The 15308-nt window shown below is 40.8% G+C and overlaps 1 protein-coding gene across 2 annotated transcripts; it reads left to right on the forward strand.

Moving 5' to 3' along the window:
• The first annotated feature begins 3 nt into the window (after nt 1-3).
• On the forward strand, nt 4-14729 carry GET1 (guided entry of tail-anchored proteins factor 1). 2 transcript variants are annotated; one of them, XM_006262508.4, is made up of 5 exons: nt 4-182; nt 3617-3782; nt 5641-5708; nt 6637-6751; nt 12433-14729. In XM_006262508.4, the coding sequence occupies exons 1-5, from the start codon at nt 93-95 to the stop codon at nt 12504-12506; spliced, it is 513 nt and encodes a 170-aa protein (XP_006262570.1). In that variant the 5' UTR covers nt 4-92; the 3' UTR covers nt 12507-14729. The 2 variants fall into 2 exon arrangements, with proteins under 2 accessions (XP_006262570.1, XP_059576731.1); XM_059720748.1 differs by lacking the exon at nt 4-182 and adding an exon at nt 307-325.
• The last annotated feature ends 579 nt before the right edge of the window (nt 14730-15308 follow it).

Below are 15308 nucleotides of genomic sequence, written 5' to 3' on the forward strand. Positions count from 1 at the left end.
ATGCGTAGTGCGGGGGACGCGCGCGCGACGTTCGGTGGCTGAGCAGCGGACCCGCCTGGCGGAGGCCGGAGGAAGGGCGAGCCCCTGGAGGTATGGCCGAGAGCGGCGCGTGGTTGCTCGTGCTGAGCTCGGTTTTCTTGTGCAACCTCCTCAAAATCCTCCTGCCATCCTGCTCCTCCATTGTAAGTGACGTCAGTCGTCGGGGGGAGGGCAGGGCAGGGGGCAGTTCCAAAGCTCGTTGTGGGGGGGTTGTTCCACACGGGCGGTTGGGCTGGAGCGTTCCACGCCGCGGGCGGGGGCGTCAGGGGACCCAGCTCCGTGCGCGGTGAGTGACTTAGAATGTCCCGCCCTGCGCTGCAGCGCCCCCCTGGCGGGGCACTCTGTGGGTTTAAAAACCGAAAAGCTTGTCAATAATTTTTTTTCCAGCTATTTGGGTTGGTCTAATAAAAGGTATCGGATTTATCCAAAGACCCTTGTCTTCCTATGTCCTTAGACCAGTGGCTCCCAACCTCAGGTCATGACCCAAATCAGGGTCGCAGCAGCTCTTTTCCTCGCTCCGCCCCTCCCACCTGCAGGGCTCTCCCAGGGCATGGTCCACAGGACTCCTCGCTGTGCTTCATGATTCCAGCCCAGCCCGGGCTCTGCTGCTGCCACGGGGCATGAGTGAGTCAGCAGGGGTGGGAGTCGTGACCCAGATTTAGGGTTGCAGCAAAAAAAGGTTGTGCGCCATTGCCTTAGACCAACACAGTTACAACCTACACCCCATAGGATGGAGATGTGCTTTTTTTTCTGGCTGTCAGGGACAGGACTAGAACACCAAGGGCCTCAAGCTTCAGCAGGGGAAATTTAGGCTGGAGATGGGAGGAGCTGTCTGACTCTGAGGGCAATCAGGCATTGAAATAAGCTGCTTAGAGAAGTACAATCTCCATCTTTGGCAGTTTTCAGCCTGTTAAGATGGCCGGGATGGTTTAGTGGAGGACAGTCCTGCCTTGAATGAGGCAGTGCACTAAATGACCTTGTGAGGTCCCTTCCAAGCCCGCTGCAAAGCAAGGCATTGAAACCCGTTGGCCTCAGGGACTCCCAGGTTCCTGGTGGGGAACTTTACAGCCTGCTCTTCTGGCAGACTGTTTTGAGCATTGGGCCTATGCCAGCCTTCTTCCCCATGCTGACAGTCAGCTGATTGTAAGCATTGGCATGGGGTGCTACATGTTCATTTTAGGGCATCATACAAATGAGTTGCGAAGATATATTTATGGGTGATCTTTGTGGCTGGTTTGCCACTTCATGACATGGTAAATTGGCTGTATAGCACTGTTACTATGATGTGATTAATGGGTTAATTGCATAATAATTGAAATGTGATGGGGGCCTCCAAAACATTTAAAGGGAGACTTAGATTGTGGATTCTTTTTTAACTTAGGCAGAGGTGGTTGATCACTGCAGAGATGATGCCTTTGTTTTTGCTCTGTTTTTACAGAGCCAGTTGTTCAAATGGTGAAGCACTTGATGAGGCTTTCTAAAATTCTTAGTAAATTAATGCATTTGAAGTAAAAACACAGATGACCAATGGTTGTTGGCTTTACCTCTGTCCCCTCCTACTCTGTGATTCTCAACCAGGGTGCCTTGAGTTTCTTTCAAGGGCGCTGCACAATGTTAACAGTATTAGGTCTGCAAACATGATTAACAAGGTAGAATGAAGGGTTTCAAATAGGAATTCATAGTGGTAAGACCATTCTGCCCTGTTGTGCTTTCTCTGAGTTGTTTGCAATGGAGCAGTTGCTCTGTTTTTCTGTAGTCAAAAAATATGTGAAAATTAAGAGCTGAAATTTTCCAAGAGGTGCTTTGACTCTACAAAAGTTGAGAACCACTGTTCTAAGTCAGTGGCTCCAAACCTGTTTTTGCTGCGACCCTAAATCCGAGTTGTGACCCTGCTGCCAACTTACTCGTGCCTGGCAGTGCCAGCAGAGCTCAGGCTGGGTTGGGATCAGGAGGGGCAGCGGCAACAAGAGCACCTTTCTTCAGGCATAGGGAGTCTCTCCTATGAAAAAAGCTAGATGTGTGACAGGATGTCAGTGAAAATGTAAATATCCTGTCACACGTCTAGCTTCTTTCATTCCTTGGAGTCTCAGAACAGCAGAGACTCCCTATGCCTGAAGAAAGGTACTTGTGCCCAAAAGCTTGCAAAGAACTTTTTTCCAACTACGCAGTTGGTCTAATAAAAGAAATCGCATCTACCTGAAGAAGCTTGCCTGTCTATGTCCTTAGACCAACATGGTTACAACCCCAAACCCTGCAAAAATGTGTATATATGTTACTATGGCTATACATTTGATCTCTTTCAAGAACAGAAAAGTGAGCATAAAATGTTGCGAGAAATTGGAAGCAGTGAAATCTAAAATGATAGTGGAAGGTTTTCAGCTACCCATGTACCAACTGGTCACCGAAATTTGAGCACTTTAACAGGCTGCTAAAGGAGCAAAGTATTTGAGAGGTATTGTGATTCAAACGCTGGTTAGGAAACAGAAAGCCGAGGAGTAAAGGGTCATTCATTATGGCAGAATATTAATTGTAGGTACTTCTAGCTTCCACATTTAAATGTATTCATCAATGATTGGAAGGGTGGCAGTGAAGTCGTGGTGGGGGAATGGGAGGATGGGAATCAGTAGCAAGGTAGCAAATTTGCAGATGACCAAGTTATTTAGATTGGTCTACACCAGAGAGGACTATGAAGCCTCAGATACTTGTATGGGCAACGTGGTAGTAAATTAATTTCAGTGTTAGTTGATACACAGTAACTTGCACTGAAGAAGAAAATGTAGCTTGTCTACATTTGAAATGATCATAAGGCATAAATTATTTGTAACAACTCAGAAAAATGATCCATGTAGCTCAATAAAAACTGCTCACTTTGCTCCTGTGGCATATCCCTTACATATTAGGATATCTAAGAAATAGAATAATAAACAGAACATGAAATTTTGTAATATCATAATATAAAAGCAATAATGCTTCCAGAATACCATGATAGGAACCTGGAAAATAGTTTAGATGAAGCCGTTGAGAAGACCGGATTGTTTATTTTAGGATAGAGCCAAATAAGAGGTGAATTGAGAAAATGTATAAAATAACTATTGTTATTAGGAAGGTGGCAATCTCCTGGAAAACAGGACAAATTCCAGTGTAAGGGATGAGTAGACTATCCAAGATCTGGTCTGCGGCCTCTGAAATAGCTGCTACCGGCTACTGCTGAAGATGGAATACTAGAGGTAGAATGGACTTCAGGTCTAATTCTGTACAGCAATTCCTGCCTTGATAGGAACTCATGCTAACAAGTCTTCTGTAGGAAAAGAATGTCTCAGCAATAGGCTCTGCTCTAGAATTCCTGTATCTCAGTTGAACCAAGAAATAAAAAACATGACAATGTTGATGACATGCTATCAAAGTGCCTGTTCACTTAATCACCTTTTCTCCAACCCCTCAGAAAAAGCTTAGTTTTCTAGGAGGTTGAATTGTTAGCTGATGATGTACATTTTAGAGAAAGCAAGATGCATGCTTTTTAGACACTTAAAGCTCAACATTCTGACAAAATATCTAGTTGAACTTCTTTTATTTTTAGATATCCAGGTTGCTACAGCAGGATGCAGAGCAGGAGTCCCAGATGAGAGCTGAAATTCAGAACATGAAGCAAGAACTCTCAACTATTAGCATGATGGATGAGTTTGCTAGATATGCCCGACTGGAAAGAAAGATTAACAAAATGACAGACAAGCTTAAAACTCATGGTAGAGTGCAACGTTTATACTTGTCCAATTTATTTGAAAAAAATTTCATTTTTCAAAAATATTTATATTTTGCCCATGTTAGCTCTTACATTTTTATTCATCCCTTTCAGTGCTCTACCTTTTCCTTTTAAGTTGTAGAGGGTTTTATTTAATTACTTTGTATTTTTCAGTTGTACATAACATCCAGGGCATTGGTAGGGGCTGGGACTTAGAAGTAAAATTATTATATAAAGACTCTCCCTGAGCTGCAGTATGGAATATAACAAGCTTTCAGAGGAATTCCCAAGGAACTCAGGCAGCAGGCAAGTTTTCATTTTCTTTCTCTGCACAGACATTCCAGATACCTACAACTTTTTTAATTGAAATCAAATAAGCATCTTGCCCATAAGACAAGAAACAAACCACTGAGCCTGTGTCTTCACTCTAAAAATGTATTTGGTGTATCAAGGTTCTTTTTGTTTCATTTATTGTGTTTACTGCAGGATAGTTAGTACCAGTTGGCTGTCCTGTTGTAAAAGCCAAACAGACAAGACACCATAATATTTACTGAATGGTAGCTGGTCAAAGCCAGTGCTCTTATCCCCTGCTCTCTTCTAACTTACCTTGTGGTAAAATGACAGTCTGCATTAGGATTTTACAGTGGTATAGATAACATGCATTCTAACTCTCATATAGTAGAAATGCATCTTTTTTTGGCAGCGAAGATGGCCTTAGTGCACACCTCTATCCTTAGCCTGCTTGACTCTCAGCATCAGACCTCTGCATTTCAGCTTCCTTTTTCCCCCCATATCCTTTATCACATACTTTGTATTTTCCTAGTCAGAAACAACACACAAGAGGAAATATGAATGTTCTTGTTTTGTCTCTTGGTGACCTGTGCCTATGATGTGTGTGTTTTTCTTGTATACAGGTTGTAGCCGTATTGGTTTACAGGCAAAAGGAATTGGAACTCATAGCAGAGGTGATATCTAGTTGGTCTAATAAAATATATCACTTCTGCCATGACTTCTGATTGTTTATTTCTTTGTTGTCTATGCGGTAGAAGTGATTAAAAATTGACAGCCTTGGATCACTTCTCACAAGTGTTACTGTCAGTAAAAAACTCTTTTAACTATTAGAGTAGTTCACATGATAGTCAACAAAGCTGTTTAATGAAGCTTTTAGCCACTACATGTATTCATTGGTTTTTATCAAAATTCTTTACTTTGCAATAAAACACTACCTTGGTGGGAAAATATGGGCAAACTTTTTATTTTCTTGTTGGACAGTTGAATATTATGTCGAAACTTTACCTTTGGATAGCTTGGTTTAAGATGACTTTTCTGCCCTGATGCTGACAGATTTCCTCCCTCTGGGGAAGAATTTATTTTGCTAACCCTCCCATGAGACTTTTTAAAATGAGGCAGACATAAGATGTGCCCTGTCATAGCCTGACTGCTAAAGAGATTGTACTTTACCTTTTGGAATAGTGTAATTAATCTCTTTTGCACATAGTCCAAAAGAAGCTTTAACAGGTTTTCCATCTTGGGTGCTTCTTTAGGATTGAGATATGGACTGCGGTTGCAGGTGACATGTTCATCAAGTATGTCCTTATTTCATAAAATTATTTGTTTTAAGAATCCATATAACAATTCAGATACATCATGGATATTCTGTAGCATATGCGTTCAAATTTTGGGTTGTGAAAACTTACTTCTGGTTTTCCAATAATAAATTGCTATTGACAGTACTTAAACAGGTATATAATATTTAAGCAGAATGTTTTCATTTAGACAATGAAATAATTCACCAGTTTCATGTAAACATATTTACTGTTTTATAAATAAGATGCTAATATATATATATTTTCTTTTAACAGTGAAAGCACGGACTGCTCAATTAGCCAAAATAAAGTGGGTTATAAATATTGTATTTTACATCTTACAAGTAAGTAAACGCTATCATCATTGAAAGTTTACTTTAATTTTCTACTGTTATGCAGTTATTAGCCAATAATTAGTTAAGGATGTATTGTCTATCTTGAAGAAAACATGGAAAAACCATTGACTAATTCCAGACCTGTTGCTTATTGATATGGAGACAGGGGGAATGTTGCCTGGGCTCAGGTATCTGTGAGTGAGAAGGGATGGTTGAGTTTCGTTTAGCCTCTGGTCAGTTATTTTCTGGTTTTGGGGGAAAGGGAGACTTGGTTTTCTCTTATTTGTCAGTTTCCCAGGGTATAAGTGCTGTTTTTCCGTGTGTTGATGATGATAGATTTTCAAAAATATACACACGATCCTTTATCTCTGGCAATCATAGCAGGCAGGAAACAGCTTTGCAAGCTTCCCTACATTGCTTCAACATAAAGGGTTTGATCTTCTAAAGAACCCAAATTCAAACTTTTTTTTTTTTAAATAGTTCAGATTTAATACTAATGTACACATGAGCATCTCTGTTATGACTTGTAATAGAAGAGACAACCCATTGTGAGGATAGTTTTTGGTGATGTGGGATGGCAGTCTGTTTCATCGTAGGCTAAATTGACTCAGTTTTATTGTGTAGGGTAAAACAGCATTTGGAATTTACTTTATTTCTGGATGAGTTTTGAATGCATCTAACAATAAAAGCTCCATTTCACCTTTGACAGGAAGTCGCCCAAAAAGCATAGTTTGAAGTTGATATTTTAATATTAGTCTTGTAGTTAAGAAATTTGTTGTATCTAAACTGTAACAGGATTTTTAGGTGTATGGGGATGATGTTGCATTAATAAATTAACTACACTTTGTAACGGGAGTGCATAATTTACTGCTCCAAAATAGAAAACTGCATGTACTTTGTGATTTCTTGTCCTGGCTAATAAGAATATCTGTTCTAGGCTGCCTTGATGATCTCGTTAATTTGGAAATATTATTCTGAACCAGTTACGGTGCTTCCAAGCAAATGGCTAGCCCCACTGGAGCGTTTAGTAGCCTTTCCTACAGGAGTGGCAGGTAGGACTGTTTATTCAAGAGAGAAGTTTTTGTCTCCTCTCCAAATTAATGTGGATGCTTGAATATAATAATAAAGGGTCACAGAAGTTAAAAGAACATGTTTCTTACCAACATTTTCAATTGCATTCAGTATTATGACAGTGAGAAATTTAGAAATTTAATTTGCTTTTACATTATGTGGTTTTTCCTTCTAATCAGCAGTGAAATTCTGTGGGGGGGGGGGTTTCTTTCTGGTCTTCCTGTGTTGGGACAATAATACTGTTTGAATAACAATACTGAGGAGAATGTTTCAAATCTAAGCTAATATCACTGATTTTTTTTTTTTCTTTCACCTGAAATTATTTTCTATTAGGTTTGTATAAAACTTTATTTTTATTATTAAGTGTACATCTGTGCTATCTTACTACCTTCCTACACTGTAGGAGTACAGAATGGTTGTAACTGCATGCTAGTTTTAAGCTTAGGTTTTTGTCTCCCCCCCTTCCCCCCCTTTCTGCCCATCATTCTTTTAGGGTTTGCCAGCTTTAATGCCTCGTAAAGTGTCCAGGAATAACTTTTTTTTTTTTAAATAGCTTATCCATCACATGTTTTCAGGAATGTAGTGTTAAACATGGGTTTTGATTGGAAAGAGAGATCCTAAAAGCCCCCAAGCATAAATGAAATTGAATAAGAAACAGACAGACTTTTTTTTTTCTTGTTTATATGTTTGGAGTCTTGTGAGCCTCCTGAATAAATGAAAACAAAGAGATGATAATGAGCATCTGTGCTGACCCAGTCAAGTCCTGTAAGATGCTTCTGTGAGAGAGCCTTTGGGGTTCCACTTTGTAGTCAGAGGCGGTGTGTGTATTTAAAAGCAATATATATTTAATTTTATCCTTCTCTGCCCTCAACAAATAGCAAGATAATGACTTTGTAAATTTTTTAAAGTAAGGCCTGCATTATAAGAGAGTCCAGAGAAGAGCCACACACATGATCAGAGGTCAGGAAAATAGACCTTATGATGACAGGGTGAGAGCTATGGGGTCTTTAGCCTGGAAAAGCGCAGGCTCAGGGGTGATCTGATGGCCACCTATAAGTTTATCAGGGGTGACTAGCAGTATCTGAGGGAACATTTGTTCACCAGAGTGCCCCAAGGGATGACAAGTGTTACTAAATTTGCCCATTACTTTGGGGTGTGCTCATTTATTAGGGATAGTTTCTAGGGTCTTGGTGATTCTGTCAATGTGCTGCTTGTGTTACTATACAGAGCTGTAGCTCTCCCTTCTGCAAGCCCTCGCCCCCAGTGGAGCTATCTTGCAGGACTCAATCTCAATGGGACTGGGTTCCTCCAGTCACCAAATCAGTCGTACGCACAAACACACGCAAATTAACGTGACACGCCTGACCTGGCCAGGCTGACCAGCATGGACAGGCTGACACCCTCATATGCCAAGAATCAGTTCATAAGAGCAACAATAAAATGCAGTCAGACACAAGCACACAGGTAAACAGAATCCCTCTGAATCCGGCTGGGTGTCCAGCTGACACCCTCATGGGCCAGCATTCAGTTCATAAGGGCACGTCTGAGTCAAACTGGGTCAATCAGCCTGTACAAGCTGATCCCCTTGTGTTTCAAACTTGGCACGTCCCAGTCTTTGGCCTCTTGATGAGCAGACCCCACAATATTTTTGGGCTTCACAGGGATCTTTAGCTTAGGTAAAAGAAGCATTGCTGCAGAGCATGGGAGGAAAGAGAAGCAGAGAAGGAAAAATATACCCAGTTACTACCAGTTTGACTATAAAAGTTATTTACTGCTAAGCATATGAAATATAGTAATAGACATGCAAAAGAAAAACAAACGCAAACAATGACAATACTACCCTGGTTTCACTAAGTATTTGGGGAAACTTAGCTCAAGCTTAACTAATACAGTTCAGGTTCAGAAGTTTATGCCTAGAGAGGAGAGAGAATGTGCTGGGATCTCACCTAGTCCAAGGTACTCGGGCTGCAAAGCTGACAGGCACAGTATGTAGCACAATCCTTGAAGAGAGAGATGATCTGTTTTTCCAGCATCCCAAGAACAACAGGGGATGCTTTCCTTCCTTTCTTCCTCCTTCTGAAGCGCACACACTTTTTACATTCTTATACCCTCAGTTCAGCTGCTTTGAAGCATCCTTAATTGTGTAAATCATTGTCTTCTCTATTGACAAGGGGTTATCTGGTTTGGAACATCTCAGGAAACTGATTGATAATCAGGAAACACTTAAGATTAAGGAGTAACCAAATACTTGGGAGCCAGCTTGAGATTCCTATGGATGGCAGATATACTGATGGGATATCTCATGGTTTCTTCAGAAAGAATAGATAGCTTGCAGCATCAGGATTTTGGATTTTTACTTGTTGTGCACAAGCCTCAGCTTAGCATGACTTTTCCAGATCTTACTATAGTCTTTTAACAGACTTAAGACAATTATTGGGGTGCTTATAACCTTTTTTGGAGAGGACTCCCACCAGTCGTCTCGGGAAAGGTATGACAACACCTGTGATTAGGGCTCCAGCAGGCTGGATGCTGTGATGAACCCTTAACCATTGTTCAAATGTTGCCCATACCCCCTCTGACTCGGTCTTTTGCCTCAGCATTCCCTAACCCGGCAACTGAGTTTTAGTCAATCACGTTTAAATAGGCCTCCCATAGTGGGACCGGGGAACATACGGCCCGAGATGCCTATTAAACTTAGAGGTGTGTGTGTGTGTGTCTGGGGGGGAAAAGTCCTTAGCAAATCTAGATTAGAACTGGTCTGATAAATGCTGAGCTAGGTGTGTGTGAACATGTGTTGATTAACATTTGGAGCACAGATTCCCCATCATGCAGTGCTCCCCTGCTTCTCTGGTCCCAGAATTCACTGCAGTTTCTGTTTCAGGCTTTCTGTTCTCCATCTCTCATGTAAATGAATGGTCATCTGGTTCCATCTCAGATGCAAATGAGACCTAGGGCAGTTGGTTCACTCTTGTCACCCTTATCTTGAGGGTCTTAGGTGCGTCTCTCACTGCATCTTAATCAGTTTTGTTTAGGTAGAGGAGGGGAGGGAGGGGGGTGAGTCCTTTGTGAGTCAGACAGGCTGCATCCTGTGCCAGGATTGCCCAAGAACACACAGATGAGACGTAACACAAGGTCGAACAGTTACAAACTATTGCAAGACCGTTTCAGGCCGGACATAAGGAAGAATTTCTTTACTGTCCGAGCCCCCAAGGTCTGGAACGGCCTGCCATCGGAGGTGGTTCAAACACTTACATTGAACACCTTCAAGAGTAAATTGGATGCTTATCTTGCGGGGATCCTATGACCCCTGCTGACTTCCTGCCCTTCAGGCAGGGGGCTGGACTCGATCTTCCGAGGTCCCTTCCAGCCCTAATGTCTATGAAATCTATGAAATAAAATACGTGATTGTACAGGAACTAGCCTAATGGGCACCAGTCCTGGTGAGGTCTCTAGGCATTACTGCAATATTATAATTTAAATGATATGTAAAGAATAGAAGATTCTTTTACATTATGGAAAATGTTAAGGAAATTTTTTAGAGAATAAACAGATTGTATTTAGCTCCTCTGGCTGAAGGAAAGTTGTGTGTCCCTGAAGGGCTGGCAAGAAGAAATGCAATGTAGTATTTTCCCTTCTTTCCACTCTCTGTATTTTTTTAATAATATATAAATTCCTGGAAATTTTAGGATGTCTGGTTCTTTTGTGAACCCCACTCAGTGATTCCAAGAGACATGCACAGTGCATTTTCTGTCACATTGTATTCCTTTTAGTTTTATGTGGAAAAAAGAAATTGGCAGTATATCTTAAGATAATAAAAGTCAAGCATCAGATCAGGTTTGATGTGGGTGATATACAAGGCAATTTTGAAAGCAAAAAAGTTTGAAGCAATAAAAAGCAGAGTAATGTGTTACATCCCACTCCCTTCCATTGATACCTGGAATGAAGCTTTACATTAACTTGCAATGAATTGGCTGTTTAGTAAGAGGCATTGGCAATCTGCAATTGTCCAATTTAAATGTCAGTGAGCCTAAAGTTTTGTTTATCTTTAAAAAAACTATATTGTTTACATTTGTCATCTTGTTGTTTGGAAATATAGTCAGTCTCTCCTAAACCAAGGCATAAAAATTCAACAATTTTTCCAGGCAGCCTAAATATAAATTTTAAAGTGAAAGGTCTTTCTAAGGTTTTAGAGGCATATTTCTGAATAGAGAGCCTGATTGCTATATGCTGACAAAAGCTGAGCAGACAGGCAGAACTGAAGGACAATATAACACGTAAATATATTCCTACAAGTTAAAACGCAGCCGGTAAAATAAGCTTAATTTTATGCCTGGAAGTGCCAGTAGTATCCCATTAGAAAAGATTCTAAATTATGTTACTATCTTTTTAACATTGTTTAATAGCTTTTTAGAGAATGGTCCCCTATTCACCATGATTACCAACCAAGACAAGTCTGTGTTTCTGTGCAGGTGGAAAGGAAATGGTTCTTGAAAGGCATTTATTTAAACCACTTCCAAAGCCTTTGAACAGTTCCTTTCCTTTGTCTTGGTTGATAATAATGCAGAAAGTACAAACACATGCAGAAAATTTATTCTTTTTAGTGATTTTTACATCTATCCAAAGGACTTTTTATTTATTTATTTATTTTTTGAAACATGAGATTAAATTTCCGTAGCATAAAAAGGCAAAGCTTACAAACAGAGATGCTCTACTGTGCAGTAAACAACTAAAACAATCCTCCATCATTCTTCCCTTTGTTTCTGTATTGTCAGATTTAAAGAGATTATGCTGTTGTGATGAATCAGTGTTTAGAAGCATCAGGATCTGGTTGTGGAGGAATTCTGCCCTCCCCCGGTGCATCTTATCTGTGTGTGCATTGGTGATCCTGCTTTTCTGTTTAAAAATCACAAATTCTTTGGTTAAAAACTCAAAATCTCTGATTAAAAAAACTCTAAATCTGTGTTTTCCCACAATTAAAATGAAGTGTGTATGTGCATGTGTGCCAATTGAACACAATGTTTTATAGATGTGTTTACAATTTTAAAGCAATTTGAAAGCCTACCAGTGCCTCAGTTGTTATAGAAATTTACAATTTATTTTTTTTATTCATTTTTATGTTTGGTTTGGGGGGGGCTTTTATGGAAAATGTGGATGTACCCCTGCCCCCTTTGTTCACCCAGACATGGATCCAGCTGCGGCTGCCCCCCCCCCGCTTTGTGGCATTGAGCAGCCCTGATGTGCTGGTGCCCCTCACTCCCAACTTGCAGCCCCCTTCATGGTAAATAGAAAACCTGGAACCCTAGTTCATAAGTATTTAAAAAATTGATTTTCTTAATGATTTTTGCAAAGTTCAGCTGCAGGACCCCTTATGTCTATATCTATGCCTTAGCAACAAAGTCCTGAATCTGTAACTATGCAGTTGGGATGTTTAGAAACTGCAGGATGTATGTGCTGCAAGTTGGCACACATCGTTCTTCTGATTTGGTTTCTCCAGGTGACTATCAGGTCCTCTCTAGGTAGCTAGTTAATAGCTCAGTTCCCTTGATTTCAGAAATATTCGTTCACTTGCAGTTTTGAAGTTTCCTAAATTGCTTACCAGAGTTTGTATATTCCAGGGTTATTGATATAGCGATTTACATGATGCTTCTATGTCTCTTTTCAGGTGGTGTTGGAATTACCTGTTGGCTTGTGGTTTGCAACAAAGTTGTGGCCATCATGCTTCACCCTTTCAGCTGAGGGAGAATTCCTGTGAGCTAGAGTTCTAAATTGCATTTGCATAGTTTTCATGAACTATACTTGTGCATAAAAGGGGAAGGGGCTTTCTGAATAAGGAAGCAATGAGCTTGATTTTTTCCATGTTTTATGGCAGCGGACTATCAATTTTTACTGGCTGTACCATCTTTCTTTAACTTGTCCCTCACATTCAGTCTGCTGTTTCTAAATAACAACATTACTATTCATAATGTCTCTTTTTTTTCATTGTTGGAAAGTAAAAATATTGGTCAACTGCAGAACCCCAAGAATTTGTCACTGCAGATGCACTGCAGTCAATTTTCAGTTATTAATTTATTATTAATTTTGATGTTGAACTGCATGGACAGGTATTCTCATGGAGCTTACTAGTTTTTGATGGACTGTATCATGGTTGTTTTTATAAAGGGTGGGCTTTTTGTTTGTTTGGTTGTATTTTGGGAGGGGAGAAGAAGGTAGTAAGGGAAGTTCTTGGCTTATTTTAAGTTAGGTGTTGATTTCCTGACTTGTCTATTTGTTGTGGACCTCAATGCACTTGGGCTATCTTAGAAAATGTATTATGTATGTCTTAGAAATTGCTACTTCCTGATCCTCTCTAAATTGCTTAATATGTAGCAGCTAGCTACACTTTCTTTTACACTTCTATCATCTAGTGATGACCTGCTTGCTTGTATCTGTCTTCCCATCCCAAGTGGCCTTTCTTCAGAGAGGGAGAATCGGATCAGATGCCTCTTGTCCCCATCCCCGAAGGAAAATGAGCCATTCTCTGTTTCTGACTGCAGACTCCTGTCACATTCTTCTTGTGTTGGCCCAAGAAGAGGAATAAATAAGCTCTCATTTCAAACATGCCAGAGTATAGGCCCAATACATGTTTGGGAAGGAAAGATGGCAGTTTCATGGTTGAAAGGGAGGTGGGAGGGGGATAGTTAAATTTCAAAAGGAAGACTTCATAACATATTTATGATATTGTCATCTTGCAGGATGGCCCAAGACTCCGCCCATAAAGTAAAGAAGTCAGTGGTTCAAATATCTAAAGTACTAAACAGATTTTAAAGGAAAATGGTAAAAATACAGGACAATCCCTACTTAGATCTAAGCTTTCCTGCTGTACTTAGCTACAATAAACTAGCGGAGGTACGTTGTCTTATAAGGAAGGATTGAATGCTGCCAAACTGTAGAAAAGTACAAAAGGTGCTTTATCTCTGAACTACACTGGTGATGTGTCCCTAGCAGCTCCTGGCACCCTTTTGCTGGAAGGACAGTGATCTGTAGATTTGTAAAATTGCTGATTTAGAAGCCCTGCCCCCACATCCTCCTGTGGAGGGAACTGCAGCCCCTCCCTCGCCACCCCGTCTCCCCTCTATATTGGTACCAGGACTCCTTGCCTGCCTGCAGTGGAGTGGCCTGTGCAGTGAAACTCCATCAGGTCAGTTGCATTGTCCCCTCCATATTCTTGGAGGAGTGGGTCAGATTTTACTGTGTTAAGGAATGACTTCTTAAGGTCATTAATGGTCATAATGAAGTCTTGAAATCAAGGGTGGGCAAAATACGGCCCATGGGCCAGATTCAACCTACCACCTGATTGGATCTGGCCAGTGGGGCATGCCTGCCAATTGATTGAATGTGGCCTGTGGCTGCCCCAGCAGCACTGCACATGGGGCCAAGCCCTGCCCAGGTCAGCCGGTGCTGTACTCCTGCCTCTGCCTGCTGGCCCCGATCCTGGCCAGCACACACAACTTATTGGCAGGGTTGCTCCAAGTGCAACTACAGCTGCCTGGGTACTGCCCCAGCCCAGTGCTGTTATTGCCCTGTGATCCTGGTATCACCTGCCTGTCTTGCTCCCAAATACTGTTCCCTGCCCATCTGCATCCCCATCCCACGTAGGGTATTTTGTTGAATTGTTGCTGGTGTGGGGCTTGTGCGCCAGCCTAGTTCATGACAATTCAGCAAAACTCTCTATGTGATCTCCAGGCCCCAATAATGACCCAATCCTGTCTTAAATGATGTGTTTTATTTGTGTGTGGGTTAATGTAATGTTTTTCTTGGTACTTGCATTTTTAACATAGGCTTGTTTTTATAGTAATGGTTGTATTTAGCAAGTGTTATACGTAAGATATGTAGCACCAAGTAAAAATACTGGGAATAAGAATTTGTGTGTAATGGTTTGTTTGTTAATTTATTAAAATAAAGTTGTTCAGTCTCTATTAACTTTTTTTAAATTACATTTTTAAAAGGTTCATTAAAGTTTCCCCAGTAGGTAAGTAGTGATTTCTGCATAAGTTACATTCTGCAGCCAAAAAATGGGTTACACATACGGGGTACAGATTTTGATGCATTTTAAACAGATGACTTCTAATTGTAATACTGATATTTGAGTCATAAGATTCCTCTTATGATACTTCAGTTTGCTTGTGTTGCACAGGAATGCAACAGCAGCAAGACCAAGAAAGGCAGCAGTTTTCATAGCAAAAGCTTCAGCTGGTATGGATACCTGTCATCTCTTTTGATCTTGTCAGCTTGGCCAGATGCAGCTTTCCTGTGACTATATGTATGACTACACTGATGGATTTGGTCAGCTAAATATGGCCAAAATAGACGAGAGCTGCAGCCATACTTACTGAAGCTTTTGATTTTTCTACTTACTGAGCTACTACACTTCTCTAATCAGGCTGTCTGGGTGGATTGAGGGCAAGCAAGCTTTCGCCCTTTGGGAACTGTAGGCAAAACTTGGTTTCTATTTTGTTGTAGTAAAACTTTTAAATATGGATGTGTCTACCGTTACATAGG

This window comes from Alligator mississippiensis, chromosome 1 (assembly GCF_030867095.1).
Source record: "Alligator mississippiensis isolate rAllMis1 chromosome 1, rAllMis1, whole genome shotgun sequence".
In the NCBI taxonomy this organism is placed as follows: domain Eukaryota; kingdom Metazoa; phylum Chordata; order Crocodylia; family Alligatoridae; genus Alligator; species Alligator mississippiensis.